We start from the raw sequence: 20,974 nt of genomic DNA, 5'->3' as shown, positions 1-20,974 counted from the left end.
GGACTTTTATTCCTATGGAACAGAGTCTGTGAAATAGGACCACTGGATGGAGAGGTATGATTTTTACCTTAATAGATGTTTCAAAGTTGCTTCCACAAAGGCTATAAAAATTCACCTTTCTACAAGAAAGGTCGGAGAACATCCTTTTGCCCAACAGCCCTACCCTAATTACAATAGGTACTAACATACTTTAAAATATTACCATTGAAGGGTATCAACTATGGTTTTAAAATCAACTTTACTGAGGTATAGTTTACATATATAAATGCACACATTTTAAATACAAAGTTCAAAGACCTTTGACAATGTATTTCCATTATGATACAGAACATTTACTTTACTTCAGAAGATTCCATCATGCCCACTTACAAGCAAGTTCCATTCACTTCCCAGGAAACCGCTGACTGATTTCTATCACTATAGATTAGTGCTGCCTTTCCAGAACTCCACATAAAGGAATTACTTATTCATAACGTTGGCTATTTTATTCTATTGGGGTTTTGATTTTTTTATTAGTTTAGAACCGCATCTGTGTATTATTGCCATTAATATTTTTCATTTGTATTTCAAGTATTTTTTTCAAATCAATTTCTGTATATTGACGTAATGTATTTAAAGTATCTATCTTTTTTAAAAAGCCAAATAAAAGACTTTTACAATTGATATAATCTGTCCATTTTTTTTGTATTAAACTAAATTTCTGGGTCTTCTGATTTATTTAAGGTATTCTCAGTCCATACATTTTTACATATAGAATCCAAGATTTTCTTCTAAGGTTTTTTTTTTTTTTGGTGGTACGCGGGCCTCTCACTGTTGTGGCCTCTCCCGTTGCGGAGACGCGCAGGCTCAGCGGCCATGGCTCACGGGACCAGCCGCTCCGTGGCATGTGGGATCTTCTGGGACCGGGGCACAAACCCGTGTCCCCTGCATCGGGAGGCGGACTCTCAACCACTGTGCCACCAGGGAAGCCCCCTTCTAAGATTTTTGTTTTCATTCTTACATTTAAGTTTTGAATTTTTCTGGAATTTACTTCATACATGAAGTGACCTAAGGGTTCAAATTCATTTTCTCCCAAATGGATAGCCAGTTGTGTCTGCACTACTACAAAAAACCAAAAACTTTTCTCATAAAGGTGAAATTCTACCTTTGCCATATTATAGTTCTGAATTATCTAGTCTGTGTCAACCTAGGTAAATAAGAGAATTAAACCCTAATACCTAATAACATTTACTGTCTATAATGAATGGGCTTCTCTCCAAAGCATCTAGATTGGTACTAGTTCTGTTCTATCCTAGGCAAAAATCAAGAAAATGACAAGTCATTTTGTGTGTTCTGTGATTCAGGTGGAAAATTCTGGTTGGGAAAGGCTCTATTTTGTTCCACTGATCTGTTTATCTACTCCTGTGTTAGGATCATGTCGACTGTATTTACAGTGCTTTTAGAATATGTTCTGAGGTGGAGTCAGGTGGGCCACCTCTCCCTACCATCATTACCACATGTCTTCCAGACTTGTCCTGCCTATTCTCAGATATCTAATCTTCTTTATCTAAGAAATTAATCAAATATTTAGTAAATTCTTAAATAATTCCCCTTAAAAGTCCTTGTGGGATTTCAGGACTTCCCTGGTGGCGCAGTGGTTAAGAATGTGCCTGCCAATGCAGGGGACATGGGTTCGATCCCTGGTCCGGGAAGATCCCACATGCCGTGGAGCAACTAAGCCCGTGTGCTACAACTACTGAGCCTGCACCCTAGAGGCCACGAGCCACAACTACTGAAGCCCGCACACCTAGAGCCTGTGCTCTGCAACAAGAGAAGCCACTGCAATGAAGAGTAGCCCCCGCTCGCCACAATTAGAGAAAACCTGTGCACAGCAACGAAGACCCAACACAACCAAAAAAAAGGTCCTTGTGGGAATTAACATTTTATGACATGAATCTGGGAGGTGGGAAGATTTCTGCAGACTGTGCTCTTCCCAGGATCAGCCACATTCTGGGCCTTACCTAAGGCTTCTCCTGCCTCGTTCCCCAGGCTCTAAGTGGGTACACTGGGTGCAGCAAAGATAAAATCCTGCGCCAGCTCTCTATGGGGACCCCCACAGAGCCTAAATTCTCCCTCATTCCTGTAGGCCTTCTGACTTCAGAAGCTGCTTGGCTCAAGAGAGGTAGATAAATTGGAATCAGAAAGGGAGAGAAGACAGAAAGCATTCTACTCTCCCACCTCCCAGAATCCCTTCTCAGGATTAACTTTCTTAAAGTACTCTGAAAATGAAAGCAGGTGCTTTCCATATAGCATTTATGTCACTGTTAGAGAAAAAGAATTCTCAAACTATTGAAATTGTCACTTAAATCACAGTGATCTTCTGAATGAAAACAATATACAACACTCATACTAAAGCCTGAATTAGACTGGTACTTTTTTGACTTGTTTCTACTTCCCTTTTCATTTTCTTCTGTTTCTCTAAGGGTTTATTTGCCTGTCGAAGCACTTAAATAAGGATGATATCATAGGCTAAAATATGAATCATTCTGGGAACTCAGCCATTAATAGAAAAAAAATGACATTCACTTAACTTTTTGTCTTTGACAGTACCTTACTTAATTAGAGATAGATGCTCCATAGAATATAAGTTTTACTAATATAGTAGCCTTTTGTTCTCTCAGTTCTCTAAGAAAATTAATTCTGTTCAAAGGAGATAATAGGAAAAATGTGATGAGACAAAGAATAATTTTGAACTTTTTTTGTTAATAAAACCATCAAGAATGCATAATTCTCCTAAGATGTTAGAAAAACCTTTCAATAAAGCATGAAAGTAAGACTGTCTTTTAAAGCAGGTAAATAAACTGGCACATATATTACACTCATGCACCTTCTTCCTCAAATAAACCACTTTATTAGCTGGTATAAAACAGCTCAGACACTACCACCATAAATAAATATGTTTGGCAAAGAACATCCGTGTGGCTCCTCAATCAATCAATCAAACCATTATACACTGGTAAAATATTAAGCGGGAATGAATGTCCAAGGTCTAAAAAAATAAAGAGTTGACATTTCAGCTTGACACCAAATTTTGTTCCCTATAAGTCATAAAATCGAAAGGTCATTCATAACCTTTCAGATAACATCATCGGGTTCCATCGGCTTCCTCTCTGTGCTCATTTCACTGCTCTTCCCCCAACATTCACTAGGTTCCAGTCACATTTCCCTCATTTTTCTTCAGGACCACCTCACTACTGATCCAGGGACTTAGCACCTGACATTCCCTCTCCTTGTAATGCTCTTTTCCACAGTGATACCCCCAGTGCCAAGAATAAGTATTTGTTGAATGATGAATGCCAATAATCATTTGTGATTTGGGAATAATTTTTGTCAGCAGAATACCTAAAATTATTTTATTTTGCTCTGAATATCTTTTGACTTTAATTCTTGTAATATCCATTCTGTGATTTCCAGAAAAAGGTCAAAATTTTCTTTTGTTTGTTTTTTTTAAAAAGAACATGTTTCTAAGAAAATAAGCTTTTACATACTAATAGATATTTAAATGTACCATTTAAAATACTTACCAAAGAAGTATACTATTTCTTCAAAATAGCATTTTTTAATGAGGGTTCCTTGCCAGTGGAGTGTACTTATAGTACAGATCCACTGTTCTCAGGAGAGAGATCTCCTAATATCATGCTTCAGGTATGAATCCTAAGTGATGGAGTAAAGATGAACCCATTACTAAACCTAAATCGAGAGTGCCTAATCCTGTTTCAGAATATATGTTAAGTGAAAAATATAAACATGCACTTCATGTGGAAAAACAGTGGATCTAAAAGTAGAGGCACTACTGACTGAATCTTATTACTTTTAGAATTTTTCAAAACACCGAGAAACTGTATCATCATATAAATTACTGATGGCCCGTTAAAAATTACTGTTATTTTTTAAATGGAAATTCTACTAGTAAACCCAAACCAAGAAAACCTCTAATTACAAATACAGCTAAAGTATGTCACAAAATAAAAATCTTTATTGAGCACTTCAATTAAATATAGTCTAAATTAACATAATAAAACAATGAAGCAATATTTTCCATTTAAATCAACACAGCAACTAAATGCTGATTTTTATTTAATATGCCCCTCACTCAGCTGATTAAAAACATCTATTAAATAGGGTTGAGAAAAGGAATACCTTATAGCCAAAGTGGCAATTCACAATTTAATCAAAACATACTGATATGTTGTAACAGGCCACACCTGGGTAACCATAATAGACTATTGTTCTCTTCTTAAGTTCTTTAAAACATGTATCATGTTTGAAAGCAAAAATTATAACTTTGTTTGACAGAGTTTTCAATGTACCTTGATAAAACATATACAACAAACATAAAGGTGGGGAGGATAAAGGAAACTATATGGTTGTAAGGCTTCAACATCTTGTGTAAAGTGGTAAAAAGTAAACAGGTGAAAGGTGTGATATGTATCTTATAATCCCTAGAACAATCAGGAAAAAAAGGAATAAATGAAAATAGAGTATTAATTTTCTTAAATCCAAAAAAGATGGAAAAGGAAAAAAGAGTAACAAAAAGCAATAAATTTAAACATATCAATAGTTACAGTAAATGCAAATGGTCTAAACAAATCACTTAAAAGATAGAAACTGACAGATTCGTTAAAGAAAAAACAAAGCCCAAATATATGTTATCTATAAGAAACCTACCTTAAATATAATGATATAGGTGTTAAAAGTAAAAAGATGAAAAATATATGCTATATAAACAGTAAAGATAAAAGCTGATATATACTACATTATTATTAAACAAAGTACACTTTGAGGAATTACCAGAGATAAAAATGAACATTAAAATATACAAGTAGCTATTAATGAGGAAGACAATAATCCTACCTGGGAATGTACATAATATAGCTTAAAAACCATGAAGAGAAAACTGACAGGACTAAAGGGAGAAATAGACCAACCTACAATCATAGTTGGAGATGTTAATACCCATTCGTTACTAATAGAATGACTTAGAATTACTAAGAAACTATAAAATTTGACTAATACTATAGCCACCTTAAGCCACTGACATTTATAGAACCCTATACACAAAGGCATAGAATAACAGTCACCAAGAAGACCTTATGCAAGACCATAATACAAGTGCCAAAGAGTATCAGAAGACTGAAACTGTACAGAATATTGGCAGCAGTAGAATGAAATCACAAGTCAACAGCAATAAGAGATTGAGAATAGCCCCAAATATTTGGAAATTAACAACATATTTCTAAATAACTTACGGGTTAAAGAAGCTTGCAGAACTCTGTTTTCCATATCTGGCCAGAACAATATCTTTCATCCCACATGCTCTTCTTGAGGAAACAGCACTATGTAACTTCTAAGACTATGTCTTAAAAGGCAATACAGCTCCTTTCTGGTTCTCCTTAGGGCATTTGTTCTTGGAACTCAGCCTCCACTCTGCCAGGAAGCCCAAGACACCAGATAATGAGAACTCATGCAGGTGTCACAGTAACAAGACCAAAGGAAGGTCCCAGCTAATATCTAGTATTAAGTGCCAGATATGAGTGAACCTTCAGATGATTCCAGTCCCTAGCAGTTGCCCAGTCATCCCCAGCCTTCAAGTTTTCCCAGCAGAGGCCCCAATTATCATAGAACAGAATCAAGACATTAGTGCTGTGCCCTTTCTGAATTTCTAACCCATAGATGTTTCACCATAATAAAAGTTGTTTGGGGTGGTTTGTTACACAGGAATAATAATGGGAACATAAGAGAGATTAGAAAATATTTCAATATAAATAATACTAAAAATACAAAAGAGAAAACTAGTGGGAATTAGCTAAGGCAGTAATTAGTGAGAAATTTAGAGCTTTAATGTAATAAATAGGAGGAACTAATAAATGTAAGAGCAAATATAAATGACATAGAAAACAAATAAGAGAGCAAATTAATAAAGCCAAAGCTGGTTTGATGAAAAGACTAATAAAATTAATAACCCCTTGGCAAGATAAAGCAAGAAAAAAGAGAAAAATATACAAATTATTAATATCAGCAATGGAATAAAAGATATCAACACAAATTCTAAAGGCAATAAAAGGAAATATCACAAACAACTTTATGCCAATAAAATTTGTAAATTAGATAAAAATTCCATGAGAAACACAAATGATCAAAACTGACAGAAAAAGAAACAGAAAATCTTAATATTCTCATTATATGAAAGAAATTATCAAAATCTTCACAGAAGAAAACTTCAGGTCCAGATAATTCTGCTAGTGAATTTTATCAAACACTGAAGGAAGAAACAGCACAAACTCAGAAAACAGAGAAGGTAACATTTCCTAACACATTTTAAGAGACAGTATGACCTAGATAACAAAACTTTATAAAGACATTAAAGAAAACTACAGATCAATATCCCTCATGAACACAGACACAAAATTTCTCAACAAAATAACAGCAAATCAAATTCAGCTATATATAAAAAGGATAATACATTATGTCCACGCAGGGTTTATAATAGGAATGAATAGTTGGTTTAACATTTGAAAGTCCACCAGTGTAACTCACCATGTTGACAAAATGAAAGATAAAAATCAAGATTATCTCAAAACAATACAGAAAAAGCATCTAACTAGTTCATAAAGAAAACTCTCGGCTAATGAGGCAAAGAAATAAATTTCCTTAATAAAAGGTGCAAAGAAAAAACCTATTAACTAACATCATACTTAATGGTGAAATACTGGACACTTCCCCTCTAAGATTACACAGGAAGGCATTCCCTGATTCTATTAAACACTTTATCAGAAGTTCAGACAAGCACAATAAGGCAAGACAATAAAATAAAATAAAATAAAAGGAAGACTGGGAAGGAGAAAGTAACACTGCCTTTATTCATAGATGATATGATTGTTTATACAAAAATCATAAGGAATCTACTAAATAACTACTAGAAATGTGAATTTAGGAAGATAGCAAGATATAAGAACAAGATACAAATATAAAATGTTTCTATGTACTTGTAACAATCAAATTAGAGATTTAAATTAAAAAAAATTCCATTTACAATAACAAAAAACCATAAAATATTTGTGAATAAATTTGGCAAAAGACCTCTATACTGAAAACTCTAAACCACTGCAGAGAGAAATGAATAGAGATCTAAATAAACGGTGACACACCATGTGCATGGACTGGAAGACATCAATTTTCTGTAAATAAACCTGCTATGGATTACATGCAATTCTAATCAAAATCCAAACAGGTGTTTTGTAAAATTGGTAAGTGGATTCTAAAATTTACACACAAATGCAAAGAACCTAGGATGAAAAAGTGTTAAAGAGAACTTATACAATTTGATTTCAAAGTTCCGTATAAAGTTATATTAATCAGAACGGTTTTATATTGGCATAAAATTAAAAAAAATTAAAAAGACGATGAGTATTACACTACTGGTTCTTTTTTTTTAAATGATTTTTGTTTAGCTTGGTTTTGAACTTCATATAAACCCAGTTCGCTTTTTATTTTATTTATTTATTTAGAATTTTTTAAATTTTTTATTTCTATTGTTGGCTGCCTTGGGTCTTTGTTGCTGCACACAGGCTTTCTCTAGTGCGGCGAGCGGGAGCTACTCTTCGTTGCAGTGCATGGGCTTCTCATTGCAGTGGCTTCACTGCGGAGCATGGGCTCCAGGCACGTGGGTTTCAGTAGTTGTGGCATGTGGGCTCAGCAGTTGTGGCTCACAGGCTCTAGAGCGCAGGCTCAGTGGTTGTAGTGCACAGGCTTAGTTGCTCTGCGGGATGTGGGATCTTCCCGGACCAGGGCTTGAACCTGTGTCCCCTGCATTGGCAGGTGGACTCTTAACCAGTACGCAACCAGGGAAGTCCCACACTACTGGTTCTTACTCTATCTTTAGTAGATAAAATCTGAAGGGTCCCCAAATCCAAAAAGTTAATCATTGTAAGTGATTTTAGAGATCTAGTCAAATCTGTTAATTTCCGACATGAAAATTAAGACACAGAACTGACATATTCTTCGTTAATAGCCCTTATAATTTTATTTTAATTAAGAATTAGATGACCTATTTCTAAAAGTCTTCACTTCTCCTCTTTAACTGAAGTACTGGTTTCTCAAAGATTCCACGTTGTATAGTACATACCAGATTTTTCATTCAAACAAATTACAAGGAATAACAAGTGGATTTATTTTTGATTTATTACTATATTTGTCACTTAGATATGTATTACATATGCTTCACTCTTATTAATTTATGATATATTGAAATATAAATGGCATTAAAAATGTCTAACAACTATAACATAAAAGTGACTTCAAATATATTTCCAAAGCACATACCCGTTAACTAAGCTTAAAATTGATCAACAAATTAGTAGTCTGTTCTTATTTTGACACAACTCTATATTTTTCTTTTCAGTCTTCTTTGAGAGGCTGTTAAATTATAAAGTAGGTGTCATTGTAAAGGCAACAATTAATTTTGTGATCAAGAAAAAATATTTAAAAAATTTTGAGTGTACAAGAAAAAAAAATCACACATCTATACCTATTTATCTAACTACCTATCTATCTACTTTTGTTTTTTTTTTTTGGCCGTGCCACGTGGCTTGTGGGATCTTAGTTCCCCAACCAGGGATCGAACCTGGAGCCCTGGCAGTGACAGCACTGATTCCTAACCACTGGAAAGCCAGGGAATTCCCAATCTACTATTTTTTTAACCTAACCACATTACATTAATAACAGGCTAAGTTAAATAATGCAAATTGTTCCATTTTTGGAAAATAATTTGGAAAAGCTAATCCCCTAAACAAAAAGAAATTGACTTTAAGACCTCTGAGCACTTTCTAGGAATTTTTCCTGAAGGAAAATAAGAAATAAGATAAATAGGTATGCATAGTGATAAACTGAGGATAAAAACTAAAATGTTCTACGACACGAAAATGAACAAAAGAATGTAAAATATCATTTTAATAATTTCATATTGATTACATGTTGAAATGATAATATTTTGGATATAAGGGTTAAATAAAATAAGCTATTAAAATTAATTTTAGCTGTTTCTTCTTTTTTTTAATTTGGTGCCAAAAATTTAAAATGTATATATGTAGCTTATAGTATATTCCATTGATAGCATGGTCTAAAATGTCTGTTGATCTGTCCAAATAGCTATTGACTATGAAAACATATAATAAAAAGTTACTATGAATTCAGTAAAAAATTTCAAAGCTTTTATATTTTATTAAATCACAACAGCACCTACAAATAATGCTTTAGAGCACATGGAGATTTCTGGACTCTCAGAAACATCTGTGGCCTAAGTATAAGGTACACTGGTCTAGAATTCACATCATAATTGGTGATGACATGATATTCATAAGCGAAAAATAGTAATTCCTAGAATCATGCTTCCAATGATCTTCCATTCAATTTTATCAGCCAATTACATTTATATTTAGCCAAAACTGAATTTATCTTTCCCATTCCCATGGGAAATACCACTGTCTTCCTCCCTCTTAACTTCACTCACCCTAAAATCCAATAGTAAATAATAAGCTCTTTGGACATTTTCAAAGACCTTCAATTTACAGCACAAAAATAACCCACTGGCCATTAGGTCTTTTATCTTCACTATCAAAATACTAAACTGCTCCAAAATTATATTAAAATAATAACTTTTCTTTGAATCTTAAATCTTACAACAAAATTACCATTTTATTGTTCTACCTTTTTCAATTCTATCAACTCAGGTAAGTAAATTTTTAACAGTAGATATGAAAAGGTCCTTGAAGTTCTGCTTCTATCAATACTTCTCCTTAATACTAAGTTTCAGAAAAATAAATCAAAGCATTTGCATAAGCACACAGTGTGCTAATAAGACCAAATCAAGAACAGATTATTGGAAGTCAGATTGGGTTGCATAGTTCAGCACAATATTTCACTTACACACACAAAAAAACTTGTAAATCCCAGTTTAAAAGACCATGTGGATGTTAATTTAATAATCATAAAAAAGCAGTGTGACTTCAAAACTATACCATGATTGTGCATTTTGTTAAACACATCTACAGGTTGTATAAATATGGATTAAGTAGTTGATTCCATGTTCCTATTCTGGTTTACTGATTCAAAAAGCTTAAAATTATTTCTAAAACCTTCTACGTGTAGAAAGAATGCCACAAAAGCCTTTTTCCAGAGATTATGAACTCTGGTTTAACTGAATTATTAGAAAGATTATCCTTGTTTGAGTTATTAGTTTCTTTAGGGGGTGAATGAAGGGGAAAAGAGTTTGAAAGATGAGCAATCTGCAGGGCCACAGAAAGCAGAGTCCTGTAAACCATGCCTGGGACAAAGTTTAAGTTAAGAGCTTCAGGGAATGCTTTTCAAAGAATAAATTACCTAGCAAAACTTGGTCTAACAGAGTAATTGCTAAAACAAAAAAAAAGTTCTGGAAAAAAGAACCCCAATTTAAAATATTTTAAATATAGAATTAAGCTGTAAAACCATCTAGCTGGTACATTTATATATATTTTATGCCACAGAGTTATACTGAGTAATGAATTAAATTACTGCATACCTGGGAGGAGCTGTTGGATAAATAACTTTTACATGTTGGAATGTGAAATCTTGATTTAAAACTTGCTCGATCCACGTTCTCAATCCTTGTCCAGAATCACCTGATGAATCACAAAATCTAGATTAAGTTAAAACAGTTTGACAATAGTGTATTTAAAAGCAGTCTATAACTTTCATGTCACACAGAGTCTGGAACACAGAATAAAAAATCTTCATAAATAAAAATAACTGTATAGAAACCGATTTATTAATGGGAAATAACTGATCAGCCATCAATAGTTAGAAACAATTTTGATTATTTTACTCCTGACTTCACTTTAAAGATCTGTTTAACTTTGAGTTTTAAGTTTCCTCATTTGTTTAAAGGATACAATAGGAACAAATAAATCAATTGATTTTTCTAAAAAAGAAATCCTTTCCATATCTGATTTTAAACACTGTCATTTATTTTTTTTATTCTTAAAAATAGTAAATTCCTAAAGTGCTTATAAAATTTTGTAATTGTAACAACCTAAAACAATTTTCTTGGTTAAAAAACCAAATTTCTTCAAAAGGGGTATTCAGCATACTTTTATTTTTTACCTGAAGAAATGAGAATTTAATTTTGGCAATGTTTAATCTAAAATAATGACTGTATATCCCATGGCTGAAAAACAACCAAGCCTCATGCAAGAATTAATATATGTGTATTTCCATAAAAAAATGGAAGGAATTATAGGTTTACTTTATGTGGTCCTAAAGAGAAAATTTTCAAGTTAACAACTCTAGTTTTTAATCAATCAATTCATTAAGGCAGCAATTAAAAAAGTATCTATTGAATACCTACTAATGTGTCAGACACCGTGCTTACTGCTAGAGAGGCAGTGATGGGAAGGTGATGGGGAGAAAGAATTCCTATACTCATGGAGTGTATAGTTTATTGTGAGAAACAGACATTAGTCGAATAATCATATAAATAAATGTGAAAGACAAATGTAACCACTGCAAAGGTAAGACACTTCGTACCTCAAGGGTTTATTAGATTCAGAATTGACCCAGTTAAGGATTCAGGGATAACTTCACTAGAATATAAACTCCACAAGGCAAGGTTCATTTTGTGTTTCAGCCAGTGAGTTACTTGTTCATCTGATGCCTAGGACAGTGCTGACACAAACTAGGCATCCAGTAGATAGTCGTTGAATGGTCTGAACTGCGATCTACAGGATGGTAAAAACTGAAGTGCACAGGGAAAAGCATCTCAGACAGGATATGGCAAATGCTGAAATGCTGTACAGGAAGCAGTATGGTATTGAAGAAATGAAAAGCAGAAAATGAGAGGAAAAGCAGTGAATGCAGGATGGATCCTAACATCCCGACAAAGCCTGAGAGCATGGAGAAGCCATGAAGGTTTTTTGGGGGCAGAAAGGGGGCATGCTTCTAAGGATTACTCTGGAAGCTATGTGAAGACAGACCTGAAGGAGGACAAAGATAGATGTGGAAGGATAGTTAGGAGGCTGCTGTTCAGAAGACAGATGCTTAGACTACAGTGATAGCAGGGGAGTATACAGAAATAGATACTAGAGATATTTAGGAGATAAAATTAAAAGAAACTGGCAACAGATTAGTTATGAGGGGTCAATTATGAAGGGTTTCTAGGGTGATGGCAAGGTTTTTGGCCGGAGCTATATACACCAAGACAGGAAACACAGGAGGCAGCAGGTCTATACACACTGAGTGTGAGGTACCCCTTTGTAATGCATTCTAGGTCCTACACGAAGGGTTGAGCAAACTACAACCAGGTGGAGGACAAAATCCAGGTTCTTAAGAGCTGAGAGTGTAGAACAGTGCTTTGCACAGTGGCCATGTAATAGATATTTCTTGAATGAATAGATTAATGCATGAATGACTATTAGGCAGTTGGATAACCAGGTCTAGAGCTCAAAGGAGATCTAAAATGGAGACACATATTTGTGTCACATGAATGGAGATAAAAATAGAATCTGTGGGCTTGTATGGAATTTAGCCTGAGGAGAAAAATGGAGAGGGAGAAGAAAAGAGAACCTAGGACCGAATTTTGAGGAAGCCCAACATTAATGGCCAGGGAGAGGAGAATGAGTGTGCAAAATACATATAAAGATACAAAGAACCAGGAGAGTGTTTCAAGAAGAAAGGTGAATGCTGCTGACAGTTCAAATAAAATGATGACTGAAAAATGTCCATTACATTTAGCAACACAGAGGTTACTGGCGAATTTAGTAAGAGCCAACTCAGTCAATTTGCTGAGACTTCCTCTACGGGGAGAAAGCAAGTCATGCATGATTTGGGCCTGTGTGAACCTTAGAGCTCAGTGTGGAATACAGACATTAAATTAGGTAATTACAAATACGGTGAACGCCACTGAAAGAAGAACCACAGTGTCCTAATGGAGCGTATAATAGTGAATTTGTCTAATCTGAGAAGCTGAGCAAAGCTAATTAAGCTATCATTTGTTTTCATCATCCTGAAAGAAGGAGGTACTTTTTTGGTATTTTAGTAGTTGGAAACACTCAAATTAAGTTGGCTAGATATAACTTCTATTCCTATAGGATGTTCTATGGCTGCCACAGCCTAGAAGAGAACCTCAAGTTTTCAAGATTTTTTAAAAAAACAAAATCTGCCTCTAAACACTTTTTCAACCTTGAAAAGCAAAACTAAATGCTACAAAACAACATGCATCCATCCATTCATAAAGTCCGCTCTTTAAAAAGCCAGCACCTTATTCCAAGAGTATGGTAAAACTGTTAAAATCGGTTTGCCCACATTTGTATTAACCAGAAGCCAAACATATCCTATAACATAACCACATATATTATTGTCTAATGTAAAATCATATTCCCAATAAGTTGGAGCTCAAAATACACAGGAACTGCATTATACTTGCATAACTGGCAGGATTCTTTGGATAAACTCTTCGTTCAAAGCACAGAGGGAAAAAATATATACGTACAACTTTGGCTTTCAGAGACATATGGTTACAAATTTTAAAATGTCAGTAATTTGAAATTAAAAAGAGTGAGGATAGGAACTTTAAGCAAAGCTGTCCAGGAAAAAAAGAAGTCTCAGACTTTTTATGAAATTATTTACTTATTAAAAGGACTATGGTATTGGGGAATTTCTGGGTGCTTATAAACACCCTTGGAGCCCCAAATAATATTAGTATTAGTCTCCGAGTTATAAGCATTGCTGTCATCTTAGACCCCTCATCTTCTAAGTATATTTCATTAGTCAAGTCTTTCCCTTCAAACATCTTTGGTCTTTTTCGTCCCTATTTCCAAAATGATACACCCTAATTCAGAGTTTTTTCAACTTACCTCTCCAGAGCACTGATTCTGGAGTCAGAGATCTGGGTTCAAATCCCAATTCCACCACCACTCACAGTAATAGCCAAGTGACCATGGACAAACTATTCAATCTACCCAGACTCATTTTTAAAATGAGAATATTTCCTACAACTGCCCATTTCCAGGTCTCCACCCTGTACCTTTACAATCCTCTCCACTATCCAATGACTGTCCTCTTTAAGACTACATAAGTCCCAGTTTAAAGACCACTTCCTCTGGCAAATCTAACAAGCTCTTCATTTTCCAAAAGCCTTAACAATGCCTATCCAAAGTTTTTTTCCTTACAATTCACTTGGCAGTAAATCACGCACCATCTTGTGATCTCTTGTGATCTCCACTGCTGAGTCAAACTAAATGAATTGTTTTTAAATTTAGGTAGGCCCCCTGAGGACACAGGCTGCATTTCATTTCTTTAAAAAACACTTCCCAAGAACTTACCCTGGGCCGCACTAGGGATGCAAAGATTCAAACAAGCGTCCTTACTCTTGAGGAAGAAGTGAAGTGGGGAAGACAGAAGTAACTACAGGTAAGTGTAAGAAACGCTATACAGAATTAAACACATCACTAAAGGCAGGCGGTGGAAGGAGAATACCACCCCTGGGACTCAGAGTTGACTCTGTGCTTTATCTTGGGGTCTGAAAGACAAGGGGGGGTGGGAAAAGAGAAGGAAGGGGGAGCAGGAAAGAGTGAAGGGGGAAAGGCACTCCAGCCCTGGCATGGTCCCTCACAGAAAGGAGATAAATAATCCACTGCGGTTGAAAATTCCAATCACTAGTAGCTGACTCTGAAAAGTACTAGATAATGTTATTGGTCTCTAGCAAAAGACTTACCTTTCTAACTTGCTCTGTTTAAATTTGGGGGAGAGACATGGGGCGGGGGAATGTGGGGGAATGTGTGGCAATGGTTGCAATGGAGAGAATGTAAACAGAGGGCCTCTGGCCGAATGACGGGACACAAAGGCCAGAACAGCGGGCCAGTGACTGCAAGACAGGCAAAAGGAAGACAAGGGTGGGGTGGGGGGTAAGGACGGCCGGGGACAGGTTACCAGACCCGTGTGTCCACAGCCGCGGGGCTACCGCGGGCAGAGTCACCCTCTCCGAGTCCACCGCGCCCTACTGGGGCCAGCGCTTCCCCCACTAGGGCAACACTGGGGGAACCGAGTTGGGGGGGGGGCGTTTCCCATGCTGCAGTAACCGGGACGGAAAACTGTAGTCCACCTGAGCCATGCAGGAAGATCAGAGAGGCGCTGTGCCTCCCAGCCGGCGACACCACGCAGCGTTGTAGGCGAACTGAACCCGACGCAGCCGCCATGACTGCCGCCACGACTAGAGATTCACGAGCCCCGCCCTTACGCTGTTCCGCGGGCCCGCGCACGTAGGCCGGCAGGGAGCGCGCCTCGAGGCGCGCATGCGCACTGGGGCTGCGCAGTCCTGCCTGCGGGTCAAGTCTGAGGCAGTTTAGGCTGTACTGAGGCTTTGGTTTTGCCAAGACTGGTATCATACAGGTGACCCCTTCGGTAAGGCACGGATATACTTCTTTGCTGTAGGATTTTCAACTGCAGTTCGAAAACTCTGGATTGCTTTTGATTTGGAGAAATATTGGTGTTAGGATGTTTAAAATTTAACATATAATAACCATATTTTACCTTCTTCTGTGAGACTTACACAGGATGTTTGTAGCATTTTATATACAGGATAAGACAGCCGTGTAATAATAACTCTTCGTGTAGTTTATAAAAATAGTTTGCTTAGGATAATCTGATTGAAAGAGGTACCATTTCATACCTATTAGGGGGCCTTTTTTTTTTTTTTCGCGGTACGCGGGCCTCTCACTGCTGTGGCCTCTCCCGTTGCGGAGCACAGGCTCCGGACGCGCAGGCTCAGCGGCCATGGCTCACGGGCCCAGCCGCTCTGTGGCATGTGGACCTTCCCGGTCCGGGGCACGAACCCGTGTCCCCTGCATCGGCAGGCGGACTCTCAACCACTGCGCCATGGAAGCCCTAGGGGCCATTTTTTTAAAAATTTAATTTTATTTATTTTTTATACCACAGGGTCTTTCTTATTAGTTATCTGTTTTATACATATTAGTGGTTTTATGTCAATCCCAATCTCCCAATTCATCCCCCCCGCCCCACTTTCCCCCCTTGGTGTCCATAGTTTGTTCTCTACCTCTGTGTCTCTATTTCTGAAGGTGGCCATTATTGAAAAAACAAAATAAGTGTTTGTGGAGAAGTTGGAAAACTTGTAGATTGCTGAGGGGAATGTAAAATGGTGCAGCAGCTGTGGAAAAGTTTGGCGGTTCCTTAAAAAGTTAAACAGAATTACCATATGATTTAGCAATGCTCCTTCTAGGTATACATACAAAAGAAATGGAAGCACAGCCTCAGATACTTGCACACCAGTGTTGATAGCATTATTCGCAATAGCTAAAAGGTGGAAACAACCAAAGTGTCCATGGATGGGTGGATGGAAAAGAAAATGTGGTATACACATACAATGGAATATTATTCAGCCTTAAAAAGGAATGAAATTCTGATACATGCTACAACACAGATGAACCTTGAAAATAAACTGGACATAAAAGACAAATATTTTATGATCCCACCTGTACGTGGTCTCTAGAATAGACAGATTCTTAAAGGCAGAGTCGAGTAGAATAGTGGTTACCAAGGGCTTTAAGCCAGGGCGGGGGGCTGGAGGGGAATGATGGGAAGTTGTTGTTTAATGAGTACAGAGTTTCTGTTTGGGATGATGAAAAATTTCTGGAAATGGTGATGGTTATACAACATTGTGAATGTGCTTAATGCCACTGAAACTATACACTTAAAAATGGTTAAAATGGTAAATTTTTTGTTATGTATATTTTATCACAATTTTTAAAGTACCAAAAAAAAAAAAAAAAGGAATTGCTTTCTATATCAAAGCCTAATCATAGGCATCTTTTAATACTGAGGGCTTCAGTCCCAGCAGGTGGCTCACTCCTCATGTAAAATTCAGCAAACAACCCAGTGGAACTTTAAGAGCCATTAAACACCAGCCTTCCATTCATTGTAGTCTGCTCCATATTTAAGCAATTGCAACATATCTTTTATTTGTTCAAGGTAATTATGCTACTCCCAGGTGACTAAACTGCTTATCTTCAGATGCCAAGATAAGCTGTATGCTATCAGTGTTATACCAATGCTGTCCCTGGGAATGGCCCTACATGCCATTAGTTAACCAGATCAAAAAGGAACTCTTGTTTTCTTTCACAAGCCTCTAAATCTTCAGCAGAGAGTACTGAGAATGAAGTCATTAATGAGAACAGGCTGGGATGGGCAGAACTCTGACAGCCAATTCTCAAAAATTGCTTCTAGATGAGGATTGACATATATACGCTACCATGTGTAAAATAGATAGCTAGTGGGAATCTGCTGTAAAGCACAGGAAGCTCAGCTTGGTGCTCTGTGATGACCTAGATGGGTGGGATGGGGGGGTGGGCTGGGAGGGAGGTCCAAGAGGGAGGGGATATATGTATACATACAGCTGATTCACTTCATTGTACAGCAGAAACTAACACACCATTGTAAAGCAGCTATACTCCAAGTTAAAAAAAAAAAATTACTTCTGTCTCTAGATTGGCCTTCCCCACTTGAATTCTCGATAACTTTCAAGAGCCAGGTGAGAAGAGGGCAGGGCTGTATGAGGAGTGACCACTGGATATATGCCAGGTAAGGCTTTGATTTCTACTCTTAGAACTCCATTTACTGCCGGAAAAACTTTTTGTGCACTACTCCATGCTTTTGAAATGGCAAAAAAACCAGAAACATAATTATTATGATTATTATTGCTAATAATCGTAAAATAGTAATAGTAAAAAAGAGTAAAACATTGGGACTTAACTAGGTATCATAAGTACATTCCCATAAAACTGAGACAGGCTGGAATCTGGGACCCTTTGCTGCAGTACTTGCACCTGGACAGACGTCTCCTACAAAATACAAAGAAACTATAAGGGACTAAAAATAACTGCTTGCATGCCAGTTGGGTCAAATAATGAACAACAAGATACAAAAAGACCAAAAACCCAGTTGCCACTTCTGAAGAGCCAGGAGCAAAATCAGGGGACTGCACATGCCCCTTGCACACAGCACCACCAAAGGGGTAGGCAGACCATCTAAGGCACCCCTCCGGCCTGACCCTTGGACACATCCCTTCCCTCACCCCATATAAGGAACTAGCTCCCCCCACCGCCCCGCCGCCTCCAGGGAGGAAGCAAGGGGACCTGTTGCTTGTTCTTGCTGCCCGCGGCTGCAGCAGGGGCCCCAGTAAAGCCTTGCCTGAATTTCTTGTCTGGTTTCTTATCAATTCCTATTGATTAAGGAGGCCAAGAACCCTGGTCGGTAAGAAAACTGTGCACTGTTACTATCTGTTTTTGCCAGTGAGGCTCAGAGGGGTAAAGAACTTGGCTCAAGCTCATACTGCCAGTCATTTGTAGAGCCTTGATTTGTATATTGGTTCTATCTGACGCCAAAGTCCAGTCACACACATTTACACAGTAGCTCACAAAAATTAGGGTATGTACCAACTCTTCTATTTTAGGAAAAAAAATGCTTCTGGGATTTAGATTGTAGCCCTTTAGAGTCTCTATCGATTAGGAGTTCTGTGTTTCTTCAGATTATCCCCAAGTCTCCTGGTTTTCATTCCTGGTTTGCTCCTCCACCTTGAATGAGCACCAGTTTGCCTTGAATGAGCATCACTCTGAGCAAGTAGATAAGCAGTACCTGAATGCTGGGATTCTGAGTTTCACCTAGAACTTGAGCCTTCCCACATTTAGGATCATTATTGGAATAAGCCAGATTCTTATAAACCTAATCAAAATACTCTTTTATTTCCAGTGATTTCAATGCTTAGCTATTGTTGCTATTCCTTTCATCTTTATTCATAGAACAAACAGAAGGTTTTAGATTACTGTATTTAGAAATGCCATCTGGTAGGAAACTGTTGAACAAAAATGTTTTGTTCCTTTCATGTAACTTGTTTTGTAACTTTCATGATCCTTTCATGCATTACTTTGCAATGTAATTAAGTCCCAGGATGGTTGTTTGCTTCTTTTCTGGTGGATCTTTTGCTCTTTTGAACTTGGGGGAAGAGTTATCGCTGGAAGATTTTTCTTCATACATTCTTTTACTCTTTGTGTATCTCTTAATTTTTTTGTTTTTTACTCATTTTCTTTCAGCCAATCTATATGCCCATTATTGAGGCACTCCCTTTTTGGTAACCTCAGTGTTTATCCTCAGAAAAACAAGTAAATAAAATAAAAGCGAAAAACAAACAAAAACAAAAACCCTCCCTTTTTGCAGTGTTTCAATATCTGTTGGGATCTAAAGATAAATGGTAAGGTGAGAGTTTAGTTTGCTGTGACACTATGTGTTTAGAAATCCTTTAGGACGCACTTACTGGCTTCAGAAAGATGATTGTAAGATAAGCCATTTAGAGTAGTATATTTGGTACTTTCAAATGATCACAGTTAATTGGAATCACTTTAGTTATCAGACAATACACAGTTTATGCATTTGTTGTTTTCCTCATTCTTGAGCATCAAATCTTACCCTCTTTGCGTTGGTTGGTTTTTATCTGTTGCATCATTCAGAGAGAGAAACACATATACATTAACAGTATATACAAATTGGACAAAATATCTCAGTGTTAGGTAATACTTAAAATTTTATAAACTAACAAAGTAAGTTCCTTTATACTTTTCCCTTATCCATTTATGAAAGAAAAACTAGAAAATACTTAAAAGTCCTGAATTCTTATTAAACAATAAGAATGAACTTTTTAGAAATGAATGGCTATATGAGATTATAAACTTTAATATAGCCATTTCCTCAGTTCTAGGGACCTTAAGTTTTTTCAGTTCAGTCCTTCTAAATGCAGGTGTGGGGAATCCTCCTTTTTTCACCCACTACTCCTACTAGATATGCATGGCAGACATGGGGCCATTTCACAGCAGATGGGTCACCTGGGGTATTGTGAGCTAGGCTGAGGCAGCATGGGGGGATGACACATGAGTTACTCAGATACAGACTAAATACAGTCTTGGAGCATGGGCACTTGTCACTCCTGATGGACTATTCACAGTCAGAGTGATTCACACCAAAGCAATGTACAGGACTTGGTTGAGGATGGTGGAAGTTTCTGCCTCAGACGTAGGCTGGGTGGTCAGTGTATGTGACTGGAAACTGCAACAATGTTGTTTGCGTTGCGACATGACTCTTCTTTAGGAAAGGGATCACCTCCCTTTTGAGCACTTCCCATGACTGGTTCTCATATTCCTAAGCTCTTGATACTTTCTGGAAATGCTTCCTAGTCACCTTCCTCTACGTCCTCACATCCCTCATGGGAATCCCTCCATTGATCTTCGGGATGTCTGTGTACCCTAGCATCCATTCTTTGCCTTCTCTAACAGATCCTGATGGCTCTTCAAATTCAGAGCAAGAGGTATTAGCAACGCCTAACCAGATCTTGTTCCCTGGAGGGCAGGAAAGTCTCAATCTTCAAACCATCCCATAGGCTGAGGGAAAGATGATGCATTCCGTACACATGTTTTTAAAAAAAAGCAAAGCAAAGCAGAAAGAGTAATTTCCCTATTAATACAGTCTGAACATCTATGTCCTGCTACGTTCATTTAAGAGCAGATGAAATATATATGTAATCATAATAGCATAATGGCACAGTAGCATGCAGTGAGCAGAATATTGAAGTGATGTTCCAGCTTCAGGAGTAACAAGCTATGTGACATTAAACAGACCATTAGTCTCTTTGAACCGGTTTATCCAACTGAGAAATCAGGGAGTAGGGCTTGATAAGCTCTCAAGTTCTATGATTCTAAGATCATGAAGGAGTTTAAATTTGTGACACATGCCACTTTTATAAGTATACCTCTGATATTTAATTATGCTTGGCTCAAAACTCTTAATTGTACTGCACAAACTTTTATTTAGTAGTATCAGAAATATCAGCAAATATAATTCTCCTCCT

The 20,974-nt window shown here is 37.0% G+C and overlaps 1 protein-coding gene across 1 annotated transcript in view; it reads right to left on the bottom strand.

Annotated features, from left to right (window-relative positions):
• The window catches only part of LYPLAL1 (lysophospholipase like 1), a 28,155-nt gene extending 12,867 nt beyond the window's left edge, over window positions 1–15,288 (bottom strand). Inside the window, exons 1-2 of the mRNA XM_060142042.1 lie at window positions 15,170–15,288; window positions 10,595–10,694 (exon numbers count right to left, since the gene is read on the bottom strand). Of these exons, the coding sequence (XP_059998025.1) occupies window positions 10,595–10,694; window positions 15,170–15,263 (194 nt within the window). The 5' untranslated portion in view covers window positions 15,264–15,288. The remainder of the gene's footprint in view (window positions 1–10,594; window positions 10,695–15,169) is intronic.
• Between the last annotated feature and the right edge of the window lie 5,686 nt (window positions 15,289–20,974).

Source organism: Lagenorhynchus albirostris, chromosome 2, assembly GCF_949774975.1.
Source record: "Lagenorhynchus albirostris chromosome 2, mLagAlb1.1, whole genome shotgun sequence".
NCBI classification, from domain to species: domain Eukaryota; kingdom Metazoa; phylum Chordata; class Mammalia; order Artiodactyla; family Delphinidae; genus Lagenorhynchus; species Lagenorhynchus albirostris.
The sequence above is the reverse complement of the archived record's forward strand: the minus strand, read 5'-3'. Positions and strand labels throughout refer to the sequence as shown.